Source organism: Paramormyrops kingsleyae, chromosome 6 (assembly GCF_048594095.1).
Source record: "Paramormyrops kingsleyae isolate MSU_618 chromosome 6, PKINGS_0.4, whole genome shotgun sequence".
Lineage (NCBI taxonomy): Eukaryota > Metazoa > Chordata > Actinopteri > Osteoglossiformes > Mormyridae > Paramormyrops > Paramormyrops kingsleyae.
The window spans coordinates 36,189,930-36,217,803 of record NC_132802.1 but is presented as its reverse complement, the minus strand read 5'-3'; the positions used below and the strand labels follow the sequence as shown (position 1 = coordinate 36,217,803).

General features: G+C 44.0%; 2 protein-coding genes across 8 annotated transcripts in view; both read right to left on the bottom strand.

The window, feature by feature from the left end:
- Positions 1-27,600, bottom strand: part of LOC111847786 (cytosolic sulfotransferase 3-like) — a 50,954-nt gene extending 23,354 nt beyond the window's left edge. Inside the window, exon 1 of the mRNA XM_023819301.2 lies at positions 27,487-27,600. The gene's annotated coding sequence lies outside the window, so the exon portion shown is untranslated. The remainder of the gene's footprint in view (positions 1-27,486) is intronic.
- Positions 835-27,625, bottom strand: LOC140577524 (cytosolic sulfotransferase 3-like). 7 transcript variants are annotated; one of them, XM_072713161.1, is made up of 11 exons: positions 27,487-27,625; positions 22,010-22,201; positions 16,953-18,848; positions 16,542-16,612; positions 12,405-12,540; positions 12,147-12,275; positions 11,790-11,890; positions 9,386-9,512; positions 8,674-8,771; positions 8,326-8,500; positions 836-2,757 (listed from the first exon to the last, which is right to left on the bottom strand). In XM_072713161.1, exons 5-11 carry the CDS (start codon positions 12,538-12,540, stop codon positions 2,645-2,647), a joined length of 879 nt encoding a protein of 292 aa, XP_072569262.1. In that variant the 5' UTR covers positions 16,542-16,612; positions 16,953-18,848; positions 22,010-22,201; positions 27,487-27,625; the 3' UTR covers positions 836-2,644. The 7 variants fall into 7 exon arrangements, with proteins under 7 accessions (XP_023675072.1, XP_072569262.1, XP_072569265.1 ...); XM_072713164.1 differs by having other exon boundaries at positions 16,953-17,844; XM_072713162.1 differs by having other exon boundaries at positions 22,014-22,201.
- Between the last annotated feature and the right edge of the window lie 249 nt (positions 27,626-27,874).

The following is a 27,874-nucleotide window of genomic DNA, read 5'->3' as shown; positions in this document are numbered from 1 at the left end:
TTGTTTCACTGCTGGCACCGTTAAAACTATATCAATTATAGACTGAATTCCGATATAGTTTTGTCTAATATCGCCGGTGTCAGCAGTTCCGCACTATTTTGTAAGGCATGCACTGGCCAATCATGTAGCACTTCTCTCATAAATATTAATGAGACACTTCCTACCACCCTGCAAAAAAGGAAATTTTCATGGCCCTATCACGAGCATTTCAACCATTTCTGGCTAAATACCAGACAGGTGTTCCCATGATGCCCTTCCTTTGGAAGGACCTGGCAGATTTGATCTGGGTAAATATTCACCACCACAGTAACAACAGCAATAAATGAACATGCAAACACGCACATATGAATTTTTTTTTTTTTTCAGATTCTCCTTCAACGCTTCACCATTCATTTCATTACCTAAGACACTGTTAAAGAGTCTAATGACAGACCAAAAGCTATTGCATTTGTTATCACACACAAGTCGCATTGGGGGAATGCATTATTTTCATGGATGTCCATTATCTCAAAAACTAGAACCAATTCAGCAAAAGTAATGGGATTTCTGAATTCTGCACCCTCAAAATACCCTAAATCCATTTAAAAAACCCTTGGCACCTGATTTTTTATTTTTGTAGATCTGTGTTATTAACTTCAGTCTAACATAGAAATCCTATTGAATATCTTAAGATTTGGAATATTTTAAGATTGGGATTGGCTCCAGCTTCCCCGCGACCCAGATGGATAAAGCGGTATAGATAATGGATGGATGGAAATTAGTACTATTACGATGATCTGGTATGCAAACAACAATTTATTAAGGCTTTACCTCAGATTACAGATGTAACCAAGGCATCACTTGAAAGTGTATTAGACGTTCTTTCAATTGCCAGGCGGTTTTTAGCACTGACAATTCCGGTGGTATTCAAGCGGTTTTCATTTCATGTAGGCTATCTGTTTTCACATTTGTGCTCACTTTTCTTGGAAAAGAAGTTTATCAGTAGTTGCTTTCCCTCATTTTGCTTTTTCTCTCATTCCCGCCATTCTTTTCTTTTCTGACAGCCTGATTTCGCTTTCTTGGACAAGGGCATTGTCAACTGCAAGGCTACAATGTGCCCTCTAGCAGAATGAAAGGAATGCTAAAATGTGTCTAGTTAAAAAGCCTGCTGAAGGCAGACTAAACCATTTCGTGTTTTTGCAAGGGGTGAGGGGTGGCCTGTCCTCAGACACTATATACAGTATGTGGGATACAAAATTCAATCCATCACTCAACCGACTTCTTCAACCAAAACATTCAATTTACATTAGTTAGCAACATTCATTATGACCTTTATTTATGATAGTAATATTGAAAGAAAAATAAAATTCCAGACTTCTCAAGGGCCCTCCCCTGACTTGGGGCCCTGGTAAGACAGTCCCACTTTGACACCCATGCCCAACAATAATTAATAACATGCAGATACTAATACCAACACTTGAATAATGGGTTTGCGTTTATTTAGCTTAATACTAGTGTTATATGCATCATTGTCTTGCTTGCATATATTACTTACAAAGATCTTGGCATATAAAGATTCCTTCCTTTGGTAACTATTATGTCAAATATGCAAAACATATTACTTTAATTGATGGCCTATCGTCCATGTTATATCACTGTGATAGAGATGTCCCGTAAAAATGTCCAAATCAAGTCAAGATAACCACCTTCATCACCCTATTTAATTGTTAAAATATTTACAGTGTAAATATACCTCTATAATTTATTCTAATTATTTTCCTCATCATATCACTCTGTCTATTCCGTGTCCTTATTCTATCATTCTTTGTATTCTGTGTCCTTATTGTATCACTCTGTGTATTCTGTGTGTTGTATGAATTGTCCATTGTCTCATTCTGTGTATTATATGAATTGTCCATTGTCTCATTCTGTGTATTATGTGCTACTGAAAGGACTGTTTCTACACAAAATTCCATTATATGAACAGCAATGATAATAAAGTATCTTATCTTTCAGTCCGCGTTATCAGAGCACTCCCAGGAAAGAACCACTTCCTAATGACTTTGCTACCAAGGTGTCCACATTTATCAGTGTAATAGGGAGAGTAACATCACACAGATGTGGGAAAAAGAAAAGCAGAGCCTAAATTTGATTGAGCTCTGCTGTTATGCCTGTCTTACATAATATCCAGCTAATCCACTTGAGAATGATCACAGTGATGTATATTTGCAGTTTCAGAAATTGTCATATATGCCTGCATACAAAGGAGGTGGCAGGTTTAAATACATACACAGCACAGTTGTGTCAGTTTCAAAACATTTTAATTTTGATGGAAAAGGGGCAATAAGGTGAAAGATGCTGTTGTAGATGTCTGTTATTTTTGAGAAGCCTGCGATGTCAGTACATAGATGTGTTCTGGCAGTACAGCTTTAATATATGATACGATATATATCTGTGATATAATTTTCCATCTGTCTTTGCTCCTATTATGAAATTTTAGAATTGCCAGATCTAGTCCACCTGCTGTAAATTCCCCTTTACACATTCCCTGTGATCTTCATTCAGGCTGATCCTGCTTCTGGCAATCTTTGGCTCCATCTGGTGGAAGCCCTTTGAACAGCACAGGTACATGAGCCTGAGTATACTTTTACTCGAACACTGCAAGCTATATTTCTGTCCTGAACCTGAGGGTGGTGTTTGTCATCTTTTTCTGATTGAGCAATTTGATGAAGTCTTTCTGAGCCACAGTGAAATGGTTTTTCCAGTCAGAAACCTTTCCTAGAAAGAAAAAGAGAGAAAGAACACATTCTGATCAGAATCTAGAAATAAACACTTGAGATGAACAGACTGTTTCTGTTATTTCTCTTGATAACTGCTCTGGTATCTCTGCATGTAAAATTTGCAAGACATTCATCAATCGGCTGTTAAGGTCAGCTGACCACCCTAGTGCTGTAGTTCTCGAGACCGGTCTTGGTCTCGAGACCAATTTTTTGTGGTCTCGGTCTTGTCTTGGTCTCGACTCTATTTGGTCTCGGTCTTGTCTTGGTCTCGACCCTATTTGGTCTCGGTCTTGTCTTGGTCTCGGACATAGCGGTCTCGATGGGATGGGGAAAATAAGAGAAAACAGCACATCCTCACCAGAGCATGTGAGCGGAGCGGAGCGGTGAGAATTTCCGCTCCTCGCTCACGAGGCTGTTGGCTCCGCCCGCTCCTCCGCTCTAATTCGCACTAAGCCGCTCCGCTCAACACCGCTCCTCGCTCCACTAAAATGTCCTCCCGCTCCAGTCAAATCGCTCCACGCTCGCTCCAATTTAAAAGAGGAACAAATAATCTGCATGCCTAACAAATGTCACCTTAAACCGAAGCCTTATGTCATAAAGAAATATGAGCAACGGCAACATTGCCAGTCAGAACAGAAAATATTTATTTTTAAGCAACCTATCGGCAACAACGGACAGGTTTGGAAATGGCATTCCACACAAAAATAGGCTTAAAAATAAAGGAATCAGTGGGTTTAATAGCCTAAAGAATATACAGACACGTTTTAAATTCCTCAATTTTTTTCTGTTGATGCAGCACGTCTCTAAAATAAAATTTTACGTTACGTGAAATAAAAAAAAATCTTATTAGACCTACTTTGAATGACAAAACGAATTTATTTGATTACCAATATTTACTTTATAGGCTTTTATACTTTAATTTACTTTATAGACTTGATATGCTACAACCATATAAAACTTGCACGCGTTTTGCTCTGGCTTCCGCTTGTTCGCGTAGCACACTCATGTTTCTGAGAAAAGTGATTCCAAAGTGAATCTTTACTCACTGAAACAGTTTCACCACATTGTTGTTCTTGCTGTACATTCTTGTCATCTATACGTTTGATAAGAATAGTACACTTGTATGATTTATCAGTTTCCTTTGTGAAATACTTTGCGAATTCCATCTCGGCCAATTTGTGTAACAGTCTTGATAATTGTACAGATGAATTCTGGGTAGATTTGGGCACGCCTCAGAATTGTAGTGTGAGCGGTATCGGAGCGAAATTGGAGCGAGACAAAGCGACCGCTCCAGCCTTAATTAGAAAATCCGCTCCGCGCTCTGACCAAATTCCGCCCGCTCCGCTCCTCGCTCACGCTCCGCTCACATGCTCTGATCCTCACAGAACAGTATCATTATTCATTACGCGCCTCAATTCAAATGCAACCAGTCAGATGCATCTACTTTAAAAACGTTACATTGTATACATTTTCTCAATGGACACAGTGCTTCACAGTCCACACACTTCATACACATCGCATGATAGCGAAGTCGGCAAAGAAATGTTCCAAAATGTCACCACGCGTCACCATGTCACATGGTACAAAATCCTCGCGAGAGCAAGACGACTTGAGACAGACCGCGCAGCACAAACTGGAACTGCCTCCGTGACGACACAACTTTGCCCTTATTGGCTGAAGATTTTAGTCACACGCATGATGTTTGTATCCCAGGAAGTTCCAATGCGTTATCTGCTATTTCTCCCGAAAAGCACATAAAGCAGTGAGAACTGATTTCTATGGAAGCCCGTTTCCGCCAGGTAGTAAAAAAAATATAAGCCACGGAATCTCGCAATTGCGACTTAGTAAGTCGCAATTGCGACTTTATATCTCGCAATTGCGACTTAGTAAGTCAGAATTCCGACTTTATATCTCGCAATTGCGACTTAGTATCTCGAAACAAGTTTCTAGCTTTAATAACTTTTCACGGGAATAAGGTGGGGCGTTTTTAATGACAGAATCGTGTTGTCCAGTACACAGACAACGATGCACACCGATTACGAAACACGTAATCAAGCAATTCAGCTGTGATACATTTACTTTGTCCCACGGTGCACTGCCTAAATCACACTTTACAACTTACTTATGGATTAATTTGTGTTATCAATTAACTGTCAATATGTATGAAATGAAGCAATGGCATGTAATATGGATATGATGTAATAATTAAACTGTTAGACAGAAAGTGATCTTGAAAATCCAAGGGGTGTGCATTGCCCCCTGACTCCACTGATCAAGGCACACTTCATAGGACATGACTGTCTCATTTTGTTTCAGAGCAATTAACCCTTTAGTGCATTACCCCTATGCCATGTAATATGGATACAATATATAATTAATAACTGATAGAGAGAAAGTTATTCTGAAAATCCAAGGGGTGTGCATTGTTCCCTGTAGTCCACTGATCAAAGCACACTTCACTAGAAGTGCCAGTCTTGTCTAGTTTTAAAGTTATTAACCCATTCATGTATTGTCCCATTGCACATTATACGGATACATTCAAACATTCAGAAATTAATTAAGATTTGTACGTAAAGCAATCTGGGAAACAAAGGGGTGTGCATCAGTCGCCATGAGCCCAAAATGCTAAACCACCATGTCATTACAGCTGACAGCACCTATAATATTAGCTATTAACACGATTTTGCACAAATCATGAAATGGTTTGAAGCACAAAAATAATCGGTGGGCATCGTTGTATGTGTACTGGACAACACGATTCTGTCATTAAAATGACACCGATGCTTAAGTGAAATCCAGGTCCTTTTAATTGAAGATATAAAGTCGCAATTGCGAGATATGAAGTCAGAATTCTGACTTACTAAGTCGCAATTGCGAGATATAAAGTCGCAATTGCGAGATACAAAGCCAGAATTCTGACTTACTAAGTCGCAATTGCGAGATATAAAGTCAGAATTCTGACTTACTAAGTCGCAATTGCGAGATATAAAGTCGCAATTGCGACTTACTAAGTCGCAATTGCGAGATTCCGTGGCTTATATTTTTTTTACTACCTGGCGGAAACGGGCTTCCATAGATTTCAGTTCATTTACTGGTAAAATAAAGTTTAAATAAATTACATAAATGCTCTAACAATACACGTAAGTTAGTGGTTTATTTATTGTTAGTTACTGTAATGTTGTGCTGCTTTATTTGTTTAATCGTCAGACATACCCATCAGAAAGACATACCAATGAGACATGCCGATCAGAAAGACATTCCCATGAGACATGCCCATCAGAAAGACATGCCCATCAGAAAGACATACCTATCAGACAGACATACCCATCAGAAAGACATACCTATCAGACAGACATACCCATCAGAAAGACATACCTATCAGAAAGACATACCGATCGTCCAATCTGTGAAGAAGGCATGCAGGTTGTCACGATCGCGGGCAAGCGGTGCAGGTAAGCAAGCGATCGGAGCCAGGAAATCAGGAACAAAGGGGATTTATTTGGAAAGCAGGACCGGGGAAGCACGATAGGCAACATTAATGGTGAGTCTGGCGAAGACAGACTCAGACGAAGACTAAATACACAAGACATGGCAAACGAAACAGGAAACAGCTGGGCACAATCGGGGAAGCACACGTGGATAATGAGGGGGCGTGGCACACACTAGGAGCGGACGGAGCGGGGCGTGACACAGGTGATATTTGTATAGATTTATCTACACCCTTCTGGCAGTGCTGCCATTGCAGTCTGGTCTCACAGACTACGAGGAGTAGAAGTTGTCCGACTTGGCTGCAGTCAGTTTATACTCCACCCCTGTAGCCGCTGGCAGATCGCGCTCCTCGTTGCGTCAGCTGCAGTTGAACGCACCCATTGCTTCTTTAAGGGAGGATGGGCAAAATTACAACGTCGTCGGTGATTGGCTGTTGTGCTGGCGTTCAGTAAACCTCTGCTCGATAGGCCATCGAGTTGTCTGTCTCAGCACATTCTCTAAAATGGAGCAAATTTAGTTGATCGAGTTTTATAGTCTGTGTGTATCATCGTGATCGTCCTTATTTTTTATCAATAAAAAATCAAGATCGTTTTATCGCCCAGCACTAATAGCAGTTATAATTCAATTAAATTAGGTATTTTACATTCATTAGAAAGCACGGTCTTGGAGGTGCAAGTCAATCTGGAGGCTCATTCTCTTCAATTCAAAGCAGAGGATCATTACATAGCCGTATTTATAGCTTACCCGAGGCCTCTCTCCCTGGTATAAGAGACTTAATATGAACATCTTTCTGGTACATCCCATCTCTTTCCCTTGACGAGGTCTGATAAAATGGTTATAGGAGAGGATTGCTGAGAATATTATTTTCCATCAGGCCTCGTAACTATGACAAATCTGGGAGATTTTAAATGAGAGACATATGGACATATGGACAATATAATTGAAAAGATAACATGAATTTGATTTAACAAGTAATGACACTTTACAGCAATGCCTTTTTTCTCTACAGTTGATCTGAGTAATGTGATGTCGATTCTAGCCCTAGTCTGTTTTCGGTCTTGGTCTTGGTCTTGGTCTCGACCAGTCTTGGTCTTGGTCTCGCCTTAGTGTGTCTTGGTCTTGGTCTTGGACTTGGTCTTGGTCTTGGTACCCTCAAGTCTCGGCAGTGTCTTGGTCTTGATACCCTCTGGTCTCAGCAATGTCTTGGTCTCGGTTTAGGTGGTCTTGACTACAACACTAGACCACCCAGCCAAAAAAATTACTCCGAGCGCCACAGGCTCACACCAGATCATAATAAACTGAAGAACATGCACCTGAATGGCCAGTTATACGATATGGAAAAAATCTATTAAAATGCTTCATGTAATCAGTCAGCTGGTAGGTTCAGCTGACCACCCAGCCAACAAACAAATCCATAAACAAATTTTGGTGGAGGGGGCATAATGGATTGTGGCTGCTTCTCATGGTTTGGCCCTTAGTTTAAGTGAAGGGTAATCTTAATTCATCAGCATGCAAAGACATTTTAGACAATTATGTGCTTCCAACTTTGTGGCAGCAGTTTGGGGAAAGGTCCTTTGCTGTTCCAGCATGACAGGGCCCCTGTGCCCAAGGAGGTCAATAAATCCACGGTCTGGAAAAATAGGTATGGAAGAACTTTGCTGGCCTGCACTAAGCCCTGACCTTAATCCCATTGAATACCTCTGAGATAAATTGGAAAGTCCACTGTGAGTCAGACCTTCTCAGCCAACAACAATGCTCAACCTCACTAATGCTCTTGTGGCTGTATGGGCTCAAATCCTTACAGCCACACTTCAACATCAACTGGAAAATCGAGTGGAAAGGGGTAACCCATTCCATATTAGTGCCCATGGTTTTGGAATGGGATGTTCAACAAGCACATATAGACGTGATGGTAAGGTGCCTACGTACTTTTCGACTGGTAGTGTATCAGGTTTTACGGTGTATTGGACCTTTTGGATTATTAATTTAATCAAGATTTTCACTGTCAGAAGGCCTCAGTCTCTCATTCTCCTGGTCTCCTATCCCTCTCTTATCAGGGACATAATTACCCACCTACCTTTTCGCATGAATGGTGATATTTTGAAATCAAATACACCAAGGGTGGAGTAGTTGGTCATTTCATTCTTCTTCATGGCATCGAATCCCACCTCTCTTCTAACACGGCCTTTTTCCTCCTGCGTTGGTGAGATGTTCAGGAAGGAGCAGATCTTCTCTATCTCCTGGGCTGTGTCCTAAGAAACACAGCAGTCTGGGTTTAGAATGACGGTGCAATACAACAACCTAATCTGTGTTACTCGGCGGTTCATATTCACCGCACCTGCCTTTGTTACTGACATTTGTGTTATTTCAATTAGTTTGTTGCTGGACTACAGTGTAACTTCCGTGGCTATTTCCAGATCCTCACCTCAATGAGGTCTTCGTAGAACATGTAGTGGATGTTGGCGTATGTCTGCTTTTTCTCCCACCATCCTTTCACATGGTCGTACCATGAGCCAAACACCACTGGGACAGTAGGGCGAAAAGTTAGTGTTGCGATGCATGTTAATAATAATAATAATAATACATTTTATTTCTAATGCACTTTTCATTAAAACAAATCTCAAAGTGCTACAAAGTAAAATCAGCACATAAAAACACATAAAATCAGCAATGAAATGCTCGCTTAAAAAGATGGGTCTTTAGGCCACATTTAAAAGTGGTTATCTGATTATTATGTTGTCATGCCCCGCTCGTCCGCTCCTTCTGTGTGCCACGCCCCCTCGTTAACCCCGTGTGGATTCCCCGTGTTTACCAGCTGTTTCTGATTGTTCTCATTAGTTCAATGTATTTAAGTCTGCGTTAGGTATGTTTTCACCAGTCCGGTCATTGAAGTCTGTACTGTCCTTCGTACTTTGTTTTGCCATTAAACCCCTTGTGCCCAACTCTCCATGTCCTGGATCCTTATTCTCCGATCCCTGCTCGTCCCGCGGCATGACACATGTCACATGACCAATAGAACTCTCCGTTTTTTAATGATGAAATGGTTTGGGTACATCGATGCTACTGTTCTCTCTTGAGTCACTCACTCTACACGGTCCTGCACAATCCCACTCATAATTTCCCCCATATCTACTCACCTTTTCCCTCCTGAAACCTCTGCAGATAACTGGGCCAGTCTCCAGGTTCAGGTTGCACCATGTTCATACGGTCAAAGTGAAAGAAGGACACAACATTGTCTTTAGCATTACGGGCCACATAAATGATCTGTGTGAAGAAAAACACAAACAAATTTTGACTTCAGTTTAGCTGTGTTATGGGATCATCCTTACTTTCAGCCATAAAATGTACACCACCAGTCAAAAGTTTTTTTTTGCTCTGGAGGGCTCCAACGTGCAACTATTTTTTTTCCTTTGTTGTACTGGTGCGCACTGGTGTGTACTGGTGCGCACTGGTGTGTACTGGTGCGCAGGCCTACCTGTTTTTTTGAGGGTCAGAGCCAATCAAAGCCAGAGAAGGGGCTGGTCTTTGCCATAGTTTCTGAAACTATGTGTTTATGAATGTTTTAAAAAGGTATATTGTTTTTTTACTTATAAAATCTTTTACATTTAGCTTGTTAGTATAATGAACATGTTTTATTAGATTATTAATGTACATTTAACTTGATAACGATATGTTGTATTCATTATAACTGTATATTTAGTTTGGTAGCAACACATTTGCTTAACCTGCGGGTTATTAATTATTGCAGTGCAGGCAGGGTTTGCCTATCCCAGTATGCTCATGGGAGATTGTAAATTGTAAATAGCCAGCTGGCAGCTGGCAGGACATCAGCAGGAGGCGGAGGCCATGATGCAGGACTGCGAGGAGGCATGCTGCACTCAGGAGGCCTAGCTGAAGGAGGACCTCTGAGAGCAGTAGGAGGTGATGGCCTCCTTGTCGTGGCTGCGGTTGCCGGGACGGTGGTCGCCGGGATGGTCGACCACTGGGGAGGGGGCAGTGTAGCGCCAGTATGGTTTGTGTATCTCAGCATATTCACAGATTGTAAATAGCCCCTTCTTGTGTACTGTAAATGGCCCTTGTTGTGGTGTTATTGTTCATAATTGCTCCCGACTGTCAAGTGTGTGTATACCCATGTCGTGCGTGAACCATATTCGAATCTTGCATGTTATTGTATTAATTACCCACTGTGTGTGTACTTTGTCTGGGGTCTAGCCTCCCCGCTTTTTCCCGGTTATACTTGCTTGTTAAGGGCCTGTGTTCGTCCTTTTAAGGGCTTTAATTAAAGAGGTGTATTCTTTCCAGCAAGAAACCTCCTTGTCATTTGCCACCGCCACAATGCCTCGGTCTGCCAGCCATCGCATTTTTAATAAATTAATAAATCGATATTGAGGATTTTGCTTTACCATTATATGCATTTACTTACGAACTTTCAACTTACGAACATTCAGACATACAAACAAAGAGGACTGAAAGTCCAAATTGTGTTCCTTGGGCTCCCGTTTCCTGTCTGCAATATAATTATTTTTTTCTACGCTTGCTGCCGCTACTGGGCTAAATACACATTAAAAATCTAATGAAACATGTCGGTTATACTATCAAGCTAAATGTAAGTGATTTTTTTTTTTATAATAAGAAAATCACCTTTACAACATTTGCAAATGCACAGCATCAGAAACACTGATATAATAAACACTTCCTGTGTCATGACAAGTGTGTGACCCCCGGAGTCGCCCCCCTCCCCCAGCAATTTAGCATCAGCAGCAGCAAACCAAAGCTTTTTCTATACTTATCTGGGAGCAGCACACAGTATTAAGTCATTAAAGTTTTTTAAATTTTCAGTTTGTCAAGCAATTTAAACACCAGCACCTTTTAAATTTTGGGTAACACTTTACTTGAAGCAGTCTACATAAGGGTGACATGTAACCGTCATAAGAATGACATGACACATGTCATGCACCTTAATGACATTATTGATGTTTATGACTGTATTATTAAATGTATTATTGTGGTGCTAAAGGTGCTGTAAAAAATTTAAGTGCACCTAAATGAAAAATTTAGCTGCACCAGTGCTACCAATGCAGAAAGTTAGCCGGGAGCACTGTTCACATGTTATTCACTTAACATTTACTAAAAATACACTGGATATTATATGCCAATAAATAGTACTGCTATTTGCAAGAAATATTCATCAAAGTAACCTCCTCTAGCAGTTATAACAGCAGAGAAAATTTGAGGCATTCTTTCTACAAGGGACATTAAGTACTGCTCTGTTTCATGGGATGAAACAGTTAACTAGTGAATTTAAAGTTAAATGACAGCCTAGAATTTGACTATGGAACCACCACACAACCAGTTAACAGGATGTCAGACATGCACTGTTACATAGTCCTTCTGTGTTATAAAGGAAACTTGTTTTATTTGACTTCATTTACTTTCTTATGCTTAACAAGAATGAAAATTTGCAGTTTATGAAATAAATGGAAAAGTGGTAAAAACCTGTGATGTGCAAAAACTTTTGACTGGTCGTGTATATAGCTGTACCTTGCAGTTTTCTTCCCAGAAGGACTTGGGCATGAACTGAACAGGAAAATGTGTTTTGATGATGCGAGGAACTGTGGTCATCTTTTCTGCCAATTCTGCACCTGTTTACAAAGGGGCCACACTGCTACTAGTGAAACTCTATATATCATGCTTATCTTAACCATTAAAAAAACCTATTGAAACTAGTATTCCCATTGTATACGATCTGTATGCAATAAAACAACAGCAAAGAACATGTGTGTTGGCTTTTGACAGAATTAGACTTCAACAGATACCACACATACTGTTTCATGAAACCTAGTTCGTACACATGATTTTGAAGAAGCTTTTTAAACTTATTTCTGATTGCTGTCTCACCCATAAAAAATTTTGGGATGCTCATCTCTAGGAAAGGAACTCTTTCATATATAGGAATGGAGGTCTGGCGGCCAGGATCAGACTTTCCAAAGTACAGCAGGTCCAAAATCTGGGAAACCCAGGTTGTACCTAAGTGAGAGAAGCGAGGGTCATAATAAACTCAGTCATACGCTGTATCCAGCTGAACATGATGACATACAGTGATGTGAACACCAGTGCAGTCTTGACAAAAAGGCAGGCAGGTGTAGACTAACATACCTGCTTTAGCATAGGTTGCGATCACAATGTCATCAGGTCTGGCCTTGAAATTCTGCACTTTGTCCCAGTTTTCAGTGAAGCAGTGAATCATGGACACACCGCAAAAATCAAACAACTCTGGGCGACTGAGTTCCATCTGATGAATGGAGGTTTAAAAGAGAAAAAGAGTCATAAATAATTATAATTACAAACCAGCATAAATCACTCATAAATATAACTATATTTGGAATATTTGGCCATTCCTCACCAATAATTCAAGAAGTTCTTGTAGTTTTTACATTTACTATTTTTAAAGATTCATAAATGATATAATATTGATTTTACATCAGCCATAAAACTTCAGCTGGCAATATTAATGTCTCCGCAATGGTATGCGGCTTCATACAGTAGCCCTACAAATGAGGTAGCTCACCTCAGAAGAGGCTCTCAGTGCCCCCTCATTAACCGTCACGGCCTGTTTGAAGTACACTCGCTGCTTACTCAACTCGTCAGAAGAGGCTCTCAGTGCCCCCTCATTAACCGTCACGGCCTGTTTGAAGTACACTCGCTGCTTACTCAACTCGTCAGAAGAGGCTCTCAGTGCCCCCTCATTAACCGTCACGGCCTGTTTGAAGTACACTCGCTGCTTACTCAACTCGTCAGAAGAGGCTCTCAGTGCCCCCTCATTAACCGTCACGGCCTGTTTGAAGTACACTCGCTGCTTACTCAACTCGTCAGAAGAGGCTCTCAGTGCCCCCTCATTAACCGTCACGGCCTGTTTGAAGTACACTCGCTGCTTACTCAACTCGTCAGAAGAGGCTCTCAGTGTCCCCTCATTAACCGTCACGGCCTGTTTGAAGTACACTCGCTGCTTACTCAACTCGTCAGAAGAGGCTCTCAGTGCCCCCTCATTAACCGTCACGGCCTGTTTGAAGTACACTCGCTGCTTACTCAACTCGTCAGAAGAGGCTCTCAGTGCCCCCTCATTAACCGTCACGGTCTGTTTGAAGTACACTCGCTGCTTACTCAACTCGTCAGAAGAGGCTCTCAGTGCCCCCTCATTAACCGTCACGGTCTGTTTGAAGTACACTCGCTGCTTACTCAACTCGTCAGAAGAGGCTCTCAGTGCCCCCTCATTAACCGTCACGGTCTGTTTGAAGTACACTCGCTGCTTACTCAACTCGTCAGAAGAGGCTCTCAGTGCCCCCTCATTAACCGTCACGGCCTGTTTGAAGTACACTCGCTGCTTACTCAACTCGTCAGAAGAGGCTCTCAGTGCCCCCTCACTAACCGTCACGGCCTGTTTGAAGTACACTCGCTGCTTAGTCAACTCGTCAGAAGAGGCTCTCAGTGCCCCCTCACTAACCATCACGGCCTGTTTGAAGTACACTCGCTGCTTACTCAACTCGTCAGAAGAGGCTCTCAGTGCCCCCTCACTAACCGTCACGGCCTGTTTGAAGTACACTCGCTGCTTACTCAACTCGTCAGAAGAGGCTCTCAGTGCCCCCTCATTAACCGTCACGGCCTGTTTGAAGTACACTCGCTGCTTACTCAACTCGTCAGAAGAGGCTCTCAGTGCCCCCTCATTAACCGTCACGGCCTGTTTGAAGTACACTCGCTGCTTACTCAACTCGTCAGAAGAGGCTCTCAGTGCCCCCTCACTAACCGTCACGGCCTGTTTGAAGTACACTCGCTGCTTACTCAACTCGTCAGAAGAGGCTCTCAGTGCCCCCTCATTAACCATCACGGCCTGTTTGAAGTACTTACTCGCTGCTTACTCAACTCGGCATATTTCTTTTTGAAAAAAGTTCTTGGTTTGCCGACATGTTCTTTATGTGTTGTCTCAAAGTGTCTTTTAAGCTTGTTGGGTTTCATACTCTCGGCAGACAGGACGTTACCACACTGCAGACATTTCAGCCTTCCTTCGTTGCTTTCAGTGATGCTAGTAAATCCATATTGAAGGAAACTTTCATCGTATTTTTTCTGTCTTTTTTGTGTCTGTTTCTCCGGTTCTCTAACTGTCTTTACAGTGGCAGGTGGGCAAAGAAATCTTTCCATTTTGGTTTTCTGTTCTGACTGCAACTTTCTTTACTGTTTAGACAGGTTGAAGCGAGGGAACTGAAGTAGCTCGTCACTTGTGCAGTCAGGTGATTGCGATCATTTTATTTGAAGTCATATTTATTGATATTCATGAACGTGAAAGAATACAGTTGTTTAAGATTGTATGTGGTATTTTAATCATAATTTTTATAACAATAATTAGTTGAAAAAATATTTTTTATCAGTATTTTTTTATCAATTACTAGACATTTCAGGCGACCACATTAGAATTTCAGGCGACCCCACGTGGGGTCACGACCCCAAGGTTGAAAAACACTGGTATAGTGAGAGTGCAGAATTTTGTCTGACGGAACGATCTTTTGGGAATCTGTTCCCACACGTCAGACGTTCTTTGAGACAACGCTTAACTAAGCGAGACTGTTAACCTGGTCCAGAGCTGACTTGTTCACTCTCCTAAGTTACCATGGTAGTTCAGCAGGGATTCATTTTAGACACATTGATGGAACAGAACTCCCACTTAAATGAGCCAGACTTGTCAAAATAAGTCAGACTTTCCCTTAATCCTGCTATGTGGAATACCCCCCTAGTCAGTACCTACCAGCGGAGGGGACTTGAGTCACTGACTCAGACACAACTCAGACTCAAGTCACAATTTTTATGACTTGTGACTCGACTAGGCAAACCTGATGGAAAGATTGGATTTGACTTGGACTTGAGGGCAAATGACTCAACACTTGGACCCGACTTGGAGCCTATGACTTGAAATGACTTGAGGTTATAGTCCCTCTCTGGACACCATAACAATAATTTTATAATTTTTGTGTATATAAATTCCCTGCTGTCTGCTTTTTCAATTGGCTAAAGCCCTGAGACAGTTTGTTGGAAAGATGCATCACTCTCTGCATATACACGGGCGTAAAAACTGTGAGGACAACCCTGAGTGGACACTATGTTTTCAACATCTATTTTCCTATAAAGAATGTATCCTACAATGTACTGTGGTACGTAGGGATTCAAGTTACATGACTCACAACTTGAATGTGATTTGAGTGGATTCAAGTCACAAATCTGATGACTTGTGACTTGACAGCAAAAATGGTGGAAACCTTTGGACTCGATTTGGACTTGAGGACAAATGACCTGAGACTTGACTCAGACTCGCCAAGGAATGACTTGTTCCCATCCCTAGTATCTACTGAGAGTGCTCCTAGGAGTACTAAGTCTAGTGCTTATCTAAGGTTAAACCTTTTTTAAATCGCTTTGATCTGGAGAAAGCTGTTCATGCTTTTATCAGCTCCAGACTTTATTACTGCAATGCCCTTTATTTTGGTGTTTCTCAATCTCTTTTAAATCGTCTCGAACTTGTACAGAACGCTGCTGCACGTTTTTTAACTAATACTCCTAAGTGCACACACACTACGCCAATATTTATGTCACTTCACTGGCTCCCTGTATGTTCTAGAATTGATTGTAATGTTTGTTTTTAAATCTCTAAATGGCATTGCTCCACCGTATCTATCTGAATTATTAACCGTCAGGAGACACAGCAGAACCCTACGATCAGCTGACCAACTTCTTTTAGAAGTTCCAAGGTCTAAATACAAACAGTGGGGAGATAGAGCGTTCTCCGTAGCTGCACCCAGTCTCTGGAACAAACTACCCCCAGAGATTCGTACAATTTCTGACTACAACCATTTTAAATCGAAACTCAAGACTTATTTATTTTGGAAAGCTTTTAATATTTAGTTGGGGCTGACATTTTACTGTTTCATGTACCCTATGCTGTGTCATTCGACATTCTATTGTGTTTTACGTATTGTGTTTCTCACATTTGTTGTAGTGTATTTGTGATACCTCACTCTATTTTAAATTTATTTTTAAGTTAAATTATGTTTAAGTTTTTATTTTATCTCCTATTTTTATATTATAGTTTTAATTGTGAAGCGCCTTGGTCACTTTTAGTGTTGTAAAGCTGTAGTGGCAAATTTTCTGTGTTTTACTTAAATAAATTCAACCACTTCTTCATATGAACTAGATGATTTTCTGACTCGTATCCACATCCATTCTAACATCCCCCTCATTAGCAAGCTTACTCACTGACTCCGAATCCTTGTAACTGTTGATCTCTTTTATTTTCAGAAGGTTGTCACCAACAGGATCACGTTCAGCTGTGAATAAGTTTCAATATTTCCAAATCAATAATCAATGATGAACGAAGAGTCACAGAAGAGCGATAACGGATGAGGGGTCACGGTCAAAAAGCTACATGCTTTCAAGCTGCGCATATGTCCATTTCACTACCAAACACATCCTCTATTACATGTACAGCGTAGGATCCACATACTGACCAACAGAAATTCAGCATCAATAATGCTACCTAAATTTCCGCATTTTCAATTATTACAGGTTACCCATTATTATGGAATAGTCTTCCTGCTAGTGTAGCGGAAGCTAAAACCCTGGGTTCCTTTAAATCAGACCTAGATAAGATTGAAGGAGGAGGCTTACCGGGAATTATTAGCCCGGGGGTCTCCGGAGGCAGCTGACGGGTACCGGCGGGCCAGGCGGAACGCAGCTCGGGCGATCACAGATGCAAAAACCCGGGCGTGGGAGGAGTTCGGTGAGGCCATGGAAAGTGACTTTCGGTCGGCCTCAAAAAGGTTCTGGCAAACCATCCGGAGTATCAGGAGGTGGTTTGCCCTCTTCGTGTTGGGGAAGACGTACTGCCTCAAGTGGAGGAGTTTAAGTATCTCGGGGTCTTGTTCACGAGTGAGGGTAGGCGAGATCGGGAGCTGGATAGACGAATCGGAGCGGCGTCTACAGTTTTGCAGGCGCTTAACCGGTCCGTCGTGGCTAAGAAAGAACTGAGCCAAAAAGCAAAGCTCTTGATCTATTGGTCCATCTTTGTCCCTACCCTCACCTATGGTCATGAGCTATGGGTAATGACCGAAAGAATGAGATCGCGAATACAGGCGGCCGAAATGAGGTTTCTCCGCAGGGTGTTTGGGCTCTCCCTTAGGGATAGGGTGAGAAGTTCGGATATCCAGGAGGGCCTCAGAGTAGAACCGCTGCTTCTTCACGTCGAAAGGAGCCAGTTGAGGTGGTTTGGACATCTGGTGCGGATGCCTCCTGGGCGGCTACCCGGAGAGGTTTTCCGTGCATGTGCTACAGGGAGGAGGCCCCGGGGCAGGCCCAGGACTCGCTGGAGGGATTATATCTCTCGGCTGGCCTGGGAACGCCTCGGTGTCCCCCCCGAGGAGCTGGTGGAGGTAGCTGGGGAGTGGGAGGTCTGGGTGCCTCTCCTGAAGCTGCTGCCCCCGCGACCCGAACCCCGGACAAGCGGTAGATGATGGATGGATGGACAAACAACTCCATTTTCTTTCACTTTTAATGTGACGTGCTTCCATGCAAAAGACGTGAACAATTTTGTTGGTACCCTTACAGCTCATTGAAACAATGCTTCATTTCACCTGAAAAGTGATTCAATTAAAAGCAATTGTCTACTGTATACTTGCATGCCTTTAGTATGTGATAGAGTAAACCAATTAAATTATGAAAAGAAATGATTTGTTGTTTATTTTACAAACATATGCTACAATAGTATGGACAGATTTGTTGGTACCCCTAAAGAGACTATTTATCCTTGTATTATAATCATATTTCAAATTGAGTGTTTAACTTTAATTAGTATCACAGGGAAAGAACATGCTACTGTGTTATTTGGTATCATTGTGTGCACCTCACTGAACATGGGCAAGAGAAAGCAAAGGAGAGAGCTATCTGAGGAGCTCAGAAAGAAGATTATAGATAACCATGTTAAAGGTAAACGCTATAAGACCATCTCCAAGCAGCTTCATGTTCCTGTGACCACAGTTGTCCATACTATTAAAAACTATAAAGTGGGACTGTAGCCAACCTCATAGGACGTGGACACAGGAGGAAATGCAACCCCAGGTTGATCAGAAGAATAGAGCCAAGGAAACCATCCAAAACCATTCAAGCTGAGCTCCAAGGTCAAGGTACGTCACTTTCTGATTGCACCATCCATCACAATAATGTGTGTCACGTTCAGCGGAGGTGGCGAGCAGGGAAGCAGGAGTGCAAGCCAGGTAGTCAGGGAAACGGGGTTTATTTAGAGAGGGACGAACAGGCACGGACATCTAACGTGACACCACAATGCCGGATCTGGCACACATGGGGAGACGCGGACTAATATACACAGGACTCGGTAAACGGAACAGGCAACAGGTGAGAACAATCAGGGCTGAACACGAGGTAATGAGGGGGGCGTGGCACACATCGGGATCGTATGGAGCGGGATGTGACAGAACCCCCCCCCAAAGGCGTGCACACCGGGCGCGCCAGAAGAGAGGCGACGGACGAGACGAACCGGGAAAACAGGACCTGGAAAACAAAGCAGAACGTCAACCAAAAACAGGGAACAGAACAGAGACGCAGAACAAGAACAGGGACGAGACGAAAGACAAGACACGACACAGAACAGGGAAGGCGGACAGACAAACCAGGAAGGGAGACACAGAAGAAGGGGAGAAAGGCGGAACAAAAGGGCCAGGAGTGAACGGAGGAGACAGAGAAGGACGAGGAACAAAGGCAGGGGGGACAGACGGGAACGGAGGAGGGACAAGGGGAGCCCGAGGGAGCCCAGGCGGGCGACGGGCAGCGGCCGGAGGGGCCGCAGGGGAGAGGGAGGAGGGAGCAGGAGGGGACCACCCAGGGGCCAAGGGAACGGGACGAGGGAGTGACGAAGGGGACACGGAGGGAGCAGGAGGGAACACCAGTGAAGGCAGGCAGGAGGGGGAAGCCGCGGCAGGCGGAGGCGCAGCCGGAGCCGGCGAAGGTGCCGTCCGACGCTCAGCCGGAGCAGGGGGGCCCGGAGGCGACCGACAAGGAGCCGGAGGCGCGACCGAGGACCGGCACCGCGGAACCAGGGGGGGACCCGGAGGCGACCGCCGACCCCGAGCCGGAGGAACCGCAGGCGGCCCCGGAGCCCCAGCCAAGGCGAGCGAGGGCGAGCCAGGGGGTAGGGCGGGCGGGAACCGGGCCCCACGCCTATGGCCCGTCCCTTTCGGGACACTGACAGGCGGGGTCCTAAGGGGCGTGGGTCCCTGCAGGGAGAGGGATCTGGGGTCCATAGGACAGTCCCCGAGGGATCCCACTCAAGGTCCCCCTCGGGGACAGGAGTCTGAGTCTCGGGCGGGGCCACGGGCGTGGCCATTGCAGCAGGCGGAGCTGCCGGCGAGCAGGGCTGGACCGGCTGGACAGGCAAGCAAGGCTGGACCGGCGAGCTGCCAACAGGGGACGCCGCGGGCAGAGCAGCGGCAGCAGCCGGCGATGCAACTCAAGGTCCCCCTCGGGGACAGGAGTCTGAGTCTCGGGCGGGGCCACGGGCGTGGCCATTGCAGCAGGCGGAGCTGCCGGCGAGCAGGGCTGGACCGGCTGGACAGGCAAGCAGGGCTGGACCGGCGAGCTGCCAACAGGGGACGCCGCGGGCAGAGCAGCGGCAGCAGCCGGCGATGCAGCCGCGGACGTGGTCGCAGGCGGTGCAGCCAGAGGCCAGACGGGCGAGACGGGCAGGTCAGGCGAGCGGCCAGCAGGGGGCGCTGCAGGCAGAGCAGGGGCCACTGCAGGCGCCTCGGGCGTACAGTCAGCAGGGGGCGCCTCGGCGGGCGCCGCCATCACGCGGCCAGCAGGGGGCGCCGCAGCGGGCGCCGCCATCGCGCGGCCAGCAGGGGGCGCCGCAGCGGGCACCGCCATCACGCGGCCAGCAGGGGGCGCAACCGCGGCCACCTCAGGCAGTTCAGGCGCCGGCAGGACAGGCGAAACAGGCAGTTCCGGCGTCGGCAGGACAGGCAAGCAGGAGCAGGGCTGGCCGGGCAGGACAGGCGAGTAGGAGCAGGGCTGGCCGGGCAGGACAGGCGAGCAGGAGCAGGGCTGGCCGGGCAGGACAGGCAAGACGGGTAGGACCGGCGAGCAGGGCTGGCCGGACAGGACAGGCGAGACGGGCAGGTCAGGCGTGCGGCCAGCAGGGGGCGCCGCGGCGGGCGCCGCCATCACGCGGCCAGAAGGGGCGCAACCGTGGCCACCTCGAGCAGAGCTGCAGGCAAAGAGGCGGCCGCAGCAGCAGGTGTAGCCGCTGTCTGGGCAGGCGGGTCAGGCAGGACAGGCGGGTCAGGCAGGACAGGCGGGTCAGGCAGGACAGGCGGTGCCGCGGGTAGAGCGGCGGCAGCTGCAGTAGGCGGTGCAACGGGCAGAGCGTCGGCAGCTGCAGCAGGCGGTGCCGCGGGCAGAGCGGCGGCGACAGCAGCAGGCAGCGCAGCCGCGGGCAGATCGGCGGCGACAGCAGCAGGCAGCGCAGCCGCGGGCAGATCGGCGGCGACAGCAGCAGGCAGCGCAGCCGCGGGCAGATCGGCGACAGCAGCAGCAGGCACTGCTGGTACGTCCGGAGCAGGCGGGTCTGGAGCGGGCAGGTCCAGGACTGCCCCTTTAAGGGCTCTAGAGACCCGGGGAATCGCGTCTCTCACCGGGCTGATCCCTTTTCCGTGCAGGCGCTCCGGCCGGTACGGATATGCCTCCCGCGGAGGCGGCATCTCACCGTGGACGCCGAGCAGGCGGGTAGCGGCGAAATCATCCCAGGGGAGCGGTGAGCCCTCGTGCTCCCTGGCTAACTCCCAGGCGGGGAGCAGAGTGCAAGCCCCCAGGAAGAGAGACGGAGCCTCCTCCTGCTGCACTCTGTTTCTGTTCCGCCGCTTCTTGCCGCTTACCTTGGAAAGCGGAGCCACCGCTATCACTTAGCCCGGGCTCCGGGCGACGCGTTCGCCTCTCCGCCGTGTGAGACGCTCGCTGAGACGGCGTAGGAGTTTGCGTGCCCGCTCGAGCGGGTACTGCTGTCCGGGCGGGCGCTCTTCCGTGAGGAGGTCCGCGCCCCGGGTGGCCAGCTCCAGGGCTACAGGATCCTCTAGTACTTTTGGTTGGGAGCACCAAAACACAACGTCTTGCAGGAGACCGAGCCGGTGGTGCTCGGTCTCCCGCGTTGTGTTGTATGGGAGATCCGGCATTCTGTCACGTTCAGTGGAGGTGGCGAGCAGGGAAGCAGGAGAGCAAGCCAGGTAGTCAGGGAAACGGGGTTTATTTAGAGAGGGACGAACAGGCACGGACATCTAACGTGACACCACAATGCCGGATCTGGCACACATGGGGAGACGCGGACTAATATACACAGGACTCGGTAAACGGAACAGGCAACAGGTGAGAACAATCAGGGCTGAACACGAGGTAATGAGGGGGGCGTGGCACACATCGGGATCGTACGGAGCGGGATGTGACAATGTGCTCCATGGAAGACAACCCAGGAGGGCTCCACTATTGACAGAAAAACATAAAAAAAGGCTGAGTGCAATTCGCCAAGATGCATGTTTATAAGCCCTAAAGTTTCTTGGAGAATGTCCTTTGGACTGATGAGACAAAACTGGAGCTTCTTGGCCAGTCACATCAGCTCTATGTTTACAGAAGGAAAAATGAAGCTTTAAAAGAAAAGAACCCCATACCTACTGTGAAACATGGAGGAGCTCGGGTTTGTTTTGGGCTGCTTTACTACATCTGACACAGGGAACCTTGAATCTGTGCAGGACACAATGAAGTCTCAAGACTACCAAGGCATCCTGGAGTGAAGATTACCGCCCAGTGTCTGAAAGCTCAGCCTCAGTTGCAGGTCATGGGTCCTCCAACAGGATAATGACCTAAAACATACAGCTAAAAGCACTCAATGGCTGAGAAAAAAACATTGGACTATTCTTAAACAGCCGTCCATGAACCCAGGTCTTATTGAACATCTATGGAAAGATCTGAAAATTGTAGTGTGGAGACACCACCCTTCCAACCTGACACGGCTTGAGCAGTGTGCTCAGGAAGAGTGGCCACACTACCTGCTGGCAAATGCAGACGTCTCATTGTGACGTACAGAGATCGTTTGTTGGCAGTGATTACTGTAAAAGGTGGTGCCACAAAATATTAATTAAGGGTACCATCTTTTTTTTTTTGTCTGTGCCATTTTCATTTGTTGTAATTATATTTAAATATTCAACTGAATTAATAATCAAAAGCAAAGTCAAATTTGTGTTAAACATAGAATAAACAATAAGGGATGCCATTAAACTTCTGTCAGTTTCAAGTTATTTCAGAGATAGTTGTGTTTTTTCTTTGTTTTGTGTGAAAGGGTACCAATAATTTTGTCCACGTCTGTTTATGTATATGTACATATATATACACACACACACACACACACACACTATATGGTCAAAGTATTGGGACACCTGACCATTACACTTACAGGAACTTTTATGACATCCCATTCTAAATTCATATCCATCCACATGGAGTTGGTCTCTGCTTTGCAGCTATAATAACTCCTATACTTTCCTGGGCTTTCCACAAGATTTTGTATTGTGTCTGTGGGAATTTTTGCCCAATCATGCAGAAGAGTATTTGTGATGTCAGGCACTGATGTTGGACATAAAGGCTCGTTTTAGTTCATCCAAAAAGTGTTTGATGGGGTTGAGGTCAGGGCTTTCACTCCAAACTCACTTGACCATGTCTTTATGGACCTTGCTTTGGGCACTGAGCCACAGTCAGAAAAGGGCCTTCCCCAAACTGCTCCCACAAAGATGGAACCACAGAATTGTCCAAAATGTCTTGGCATGCTAAAGCATTAAGACTTCCCTTCACTGGTACTAAGTGGCCCAGCTCAACCACTGAAAAACAACCCCATACCAACATCTCTCTTCCACCAAACTTTAACTCAATGCAGTCAGGCAGATAGCATGCTCTTGGCATCCACCAAAACCAGACTTTTTCATCAGACTGCCAGACAGAAAACCATGATTCGTCACTCCACAGAACACATTTCTACTGCTCTAGTGTCCAGTGGCAGCGTGCTTTACACCACTCCATCTGACACTTGGCATTGCGCTTGGTGATATGAGGTTTGCATGAGACTGCTCAGCCATGGAAGCTCATTCCATGAAGCTCCCGGTGCACAGTGTTTTTGTGCTGGAGATAATGCCAGAGGAAGTGTTGGCAACTTTTGCACACTGCGTCTCAGCACTCAGCAACCCTGCCTAGTTATTTTACATAAGAAGAACATAAGAAGTTTGCAATGAGAGGAGGCCATTCAGCCCATCGAGCTTGCTTGGGGAGAATTCAACTAATAGCTTAAAGTTGGTAAAATCTTCTCTAGCTCTGATTTAAATGACCCCAAGGTTTTAGCTTGCACTACACTAAGAGGAAGACTATTCCATACTCTAACTACACGCTGTGTATAGAAGTGCTTTCTCAAATCCAGTTTAAAATGTTCTCCTGCTACTTTCCACCTATGGCGATGAGTTCTAGTATTTGAACTAATATTGAATTAAGTATCTAGACCTGTTAGCATCTTAGGTAACACTTTACTTGAAGCAGTCTACATATGGGTGACATGTAACCATCATAAGAATGACATGACACATGTCATGCACATTAATGACACATTATTGATGTTTATGACTTTTCATAAACATGACTGTTGTCATAATGTGTCATTTGGTTTTTGGAACTGAATGACACATTATGACAACAGTCAAAAACATCAATGATGTGTCATTTTTTAAGGAAGACTGGCATCTGGGGTAAAAGACTTGGGGCTACAGCCTCAGCTGATCGGACCTAACGACACCCCTGGACAAAGACATGTAAATTTGGTGTCCCAAACCACCCACCTCTTAACCTTTTTTTGATCCAGAAATATTTGTGTTGCAAACTATTAGTGTCAAAACATCCTTCAATGTAACTGTCCTGATTAAAATAAAAAATTCTTACTAAAAAAAACAAATGAACATCCACAGCATAACTGTGTTAGTAATTGCAACAATATATAGACATTTTATGACATTTTAAGGTAATTCAAGGAACGTTATGTTTATACTGTAGATGTCATTGTCTAATAAGAAGAGGGTTGCATAACACAAACAAAGGGTCATATCAAATCCAGTATATATTTTATAGTTTCTAGACAGGAAAGGCTAACAGGAAGCAGAGAAAGGGATTGTTTTCATGGTTGTGGGAGAAGAGATGGAAATTAGTTGCACACAAGAAGCAACTGAAATAAGGAATTCATTTGCTTGGCCCCAAGTTAAAGACATGACGTACTGTACTACTTCAAGTCGGATGTCCAAGCAGTAATCTCTGATTCCAAGTGACACACGAGTTTGGCTACAGAATACTACCTAGGCCTACACAGGAAAATGACATACACCAGCAATATAAAATGAAATACATGTTTCAAAGATATTTTTGAATAATGAGTTCAGTTTGAGAACATTGATTCGTTCCATTTTGATGTTCAGATAATGGATTTGGTTAATATTCTGATGTTCAGAATACGGACATATTTTGCTTTGATGTTGGTGGAATAATTTTACGTATTTTCTTTCAAAATCCATGATGTCAGGTTCTACACCTGTTTGTCCAAGTCTTTCATGTCTTCTCCCAGTTTGGCTAGCAGGTGTCATCCTGCCTTCGCCGTTGTCAGTCTTTAGTGTTTCCCCTGCTCGCCAGACGGCCACATATGCGCCGACAGATGTGATGTAATCTCATAGTATTACTTGTAACATCACTGTTTCGTGATGATTTTAAGCAGAACTGCCGTTTTCTTTGCACCTGGGTTGTCAACTGTGGTCAGGTGGCTGGCGTGAGATTTTCAATTCCAGACAAATCTGCACACATATTTACAAGTATGTAATACTTTTATTACCTTGTAAATAATGTGTACGGTTTGCAAACTACCCCAAACTACCCCAATGCATTTCATGTATCTAATACTAGGTTTATAATGGAATAATATAGACTTGCCATAAGATTTCTTGTGTGTGAGTCTGAAAGCGTGAATGTCACGCCAGATGCATGAGAGTTGGCAACCCTGCTTTACACTTTTTATGAAATGTTTTTTTCTTGGTTTGAAATGTTTAGCGCTGATTTAATCCTATGGAAATGAAACTGTAACTCACGTGTCAGTTCAACTATGATGCATCGTAAAATCCATGTTTTTAATGTCTGTTGCATTTGACTCATTTCTCTCTCTCTCTCTCTCTCGCTCTCTGTCTGTCTATCTCTCTGTCTACCTCTCTCAAATGGAAGTTATCTTAATTCAGCTAGCTTTCACATTTCAAATATCTTTTTTATTAACCCAGTTTTATAACTAAAAATGTCTATAAGGAATGTAATTTAATTGGTAATTGATATTTTATAGGTTGAAGTGATATGTGTCAACAAAATATTATCATTCAGTATAACATCAGTATTTCACATTAAAATACAAAAACATTGTGTGTCATTAACTCAGAGATGCAAAAACAAATCTCAAGGGATGAACTGAAAGATATTTTCATTGCGATTGTGTCGAGACAATGTGAGTAATATGAAAAAAGCGGTAGATGATTTGATGATTTGTAGCGAACGCACTACAGCTTATGATACATGATGCGCTGCTGTCACAATGTGTAAAGTGATAACGTGTAAGTAACGCTGTTGCCAAAGGGAGAAAAAATGTGGGGAATTTTAAGCATTTGTCACTTGCCTATACGCTTTGAAAGATACTCGAACTGAACTGCAATTAAATTCTTCAAAATGTTCAAAACAAGATGTATATCCTACAAACGAGATGTTATGCATGTTTCTAGTAGCCTACTTAAACATTTTTGGCATACTTTTTTTCATTTGTATTCTCTTGTTTTAAACACATTGCTAATATACAATGTATAAATATGAATATATTATATAGACATTGATCATATTAAAATATTAAAGTATCTATATTGGTATCGGCAGTTCGGAATCGGTTCATAACTGAAAAAATTTTGTTAAAAATCTTCTACAGATTTTGAGATGTACCTGTGACACATCAAATATGTTGAATTTAAAATAATATGTCATTTTTATGAATAGTTATATTTCCGCCAGCCTGAGCAGGGATATATAACAATGTTTTTATGAAAAAAAATGGGCATACAATAACTTTTTTGAAAAAATACACTTAGTCTTACGGTGAATGATATTTTACTGAGGTACATTAATATGAATCACAATAAATATGAATTACTGGCTTTATTCTTGATTATAAGTATTATGAAGGCATAGGTGACACTCCAATGAACATAAAAAGGCTTATAGGGAATTATAATTGCGGTTTTGTTTTTTCAATACTTTGAAAACCTTATACGTCCTTGACCCATAAACAAACATTCACACACTCCTGGGCAAAAATAGAACACTAAGCTTTGGCTCATTTTTTTTTTGCCCAGGAGTACACAAACACACACACACACACACACACACACACACACACACACACACACACACACGTAGGGTAAACATATCCTTATGGGGACCACTCATTCATTTCAATGGGAAAAATGCTAACGCTAACTATGACAACCTTAACCCCCACCCTGCCCTAACCATAGCCATAAGTAACCTAATTTTTAGTTTTTTCATAGCAGTCACCGATTTTTATAAAATAGAGTTTTCCCTTATGCGGACCAGGAAACCGGTCCCCATAAGGGAAAAAAAAACGGATATTTATCACGTTATGGGGACATTGTGTCCCCATAAGGATCGGTAAACCCGCTCACACACACACACACACACACACACACACACGTCTTCCACCGTGCAATTTTAGACTGAAACTCTAAATATAACAATAATGGTCCATAAGCACTTCGTGCTTTGGACCCTTAATAATAAGACTACTTGTGAAAATCTTATCAATTACTATATATATATATATATACACACACACAAATGCACACAGGCTACAGTGTATATTGTAGAATTTGATTCCTTAGCTAAATTTTTTAATTTCTAAAAATATTATTTATCAATTATTAATATTTATTTCTATAAATATTACTATATAATAATAATAATCCTCAAATGACTGTTAAAAATAACCCCTGAAGTTAATGGGGTAGTTACAGAACTGCTGACTCACCTCTGTATTAAATCTCTTTCTCTCTTTCGATTTTCCTCAGATTATGAACTACGTCTCTCTTCCAGGAGCTTCAGCTTTGCACCAGAACTCTTTTGCTTCCACTGTTTCGGACAGTATCTAAAATAGTGTCTAATTTATGAGTGTAACTTCCTGCTTGTCGGCCTTTCCTTCCTTAGTACAGTGACATTGCATAACCCCCTCCCCCCCCCCCCACCCTTTTCACGAAGTTCTATTTTACTGCCATTGTTTACTGTCTTTCCACTCCTCCCCATTTGCTGCACGTGAACTTCATCTGAGTTCCTACATCCACAGTGTGTCTGTGACTGCACAGTAGTCTGTGTGCTTCCACAGCGAGTGCAGCGTGTCGGAGCCCCTGCAGATTTTCTGG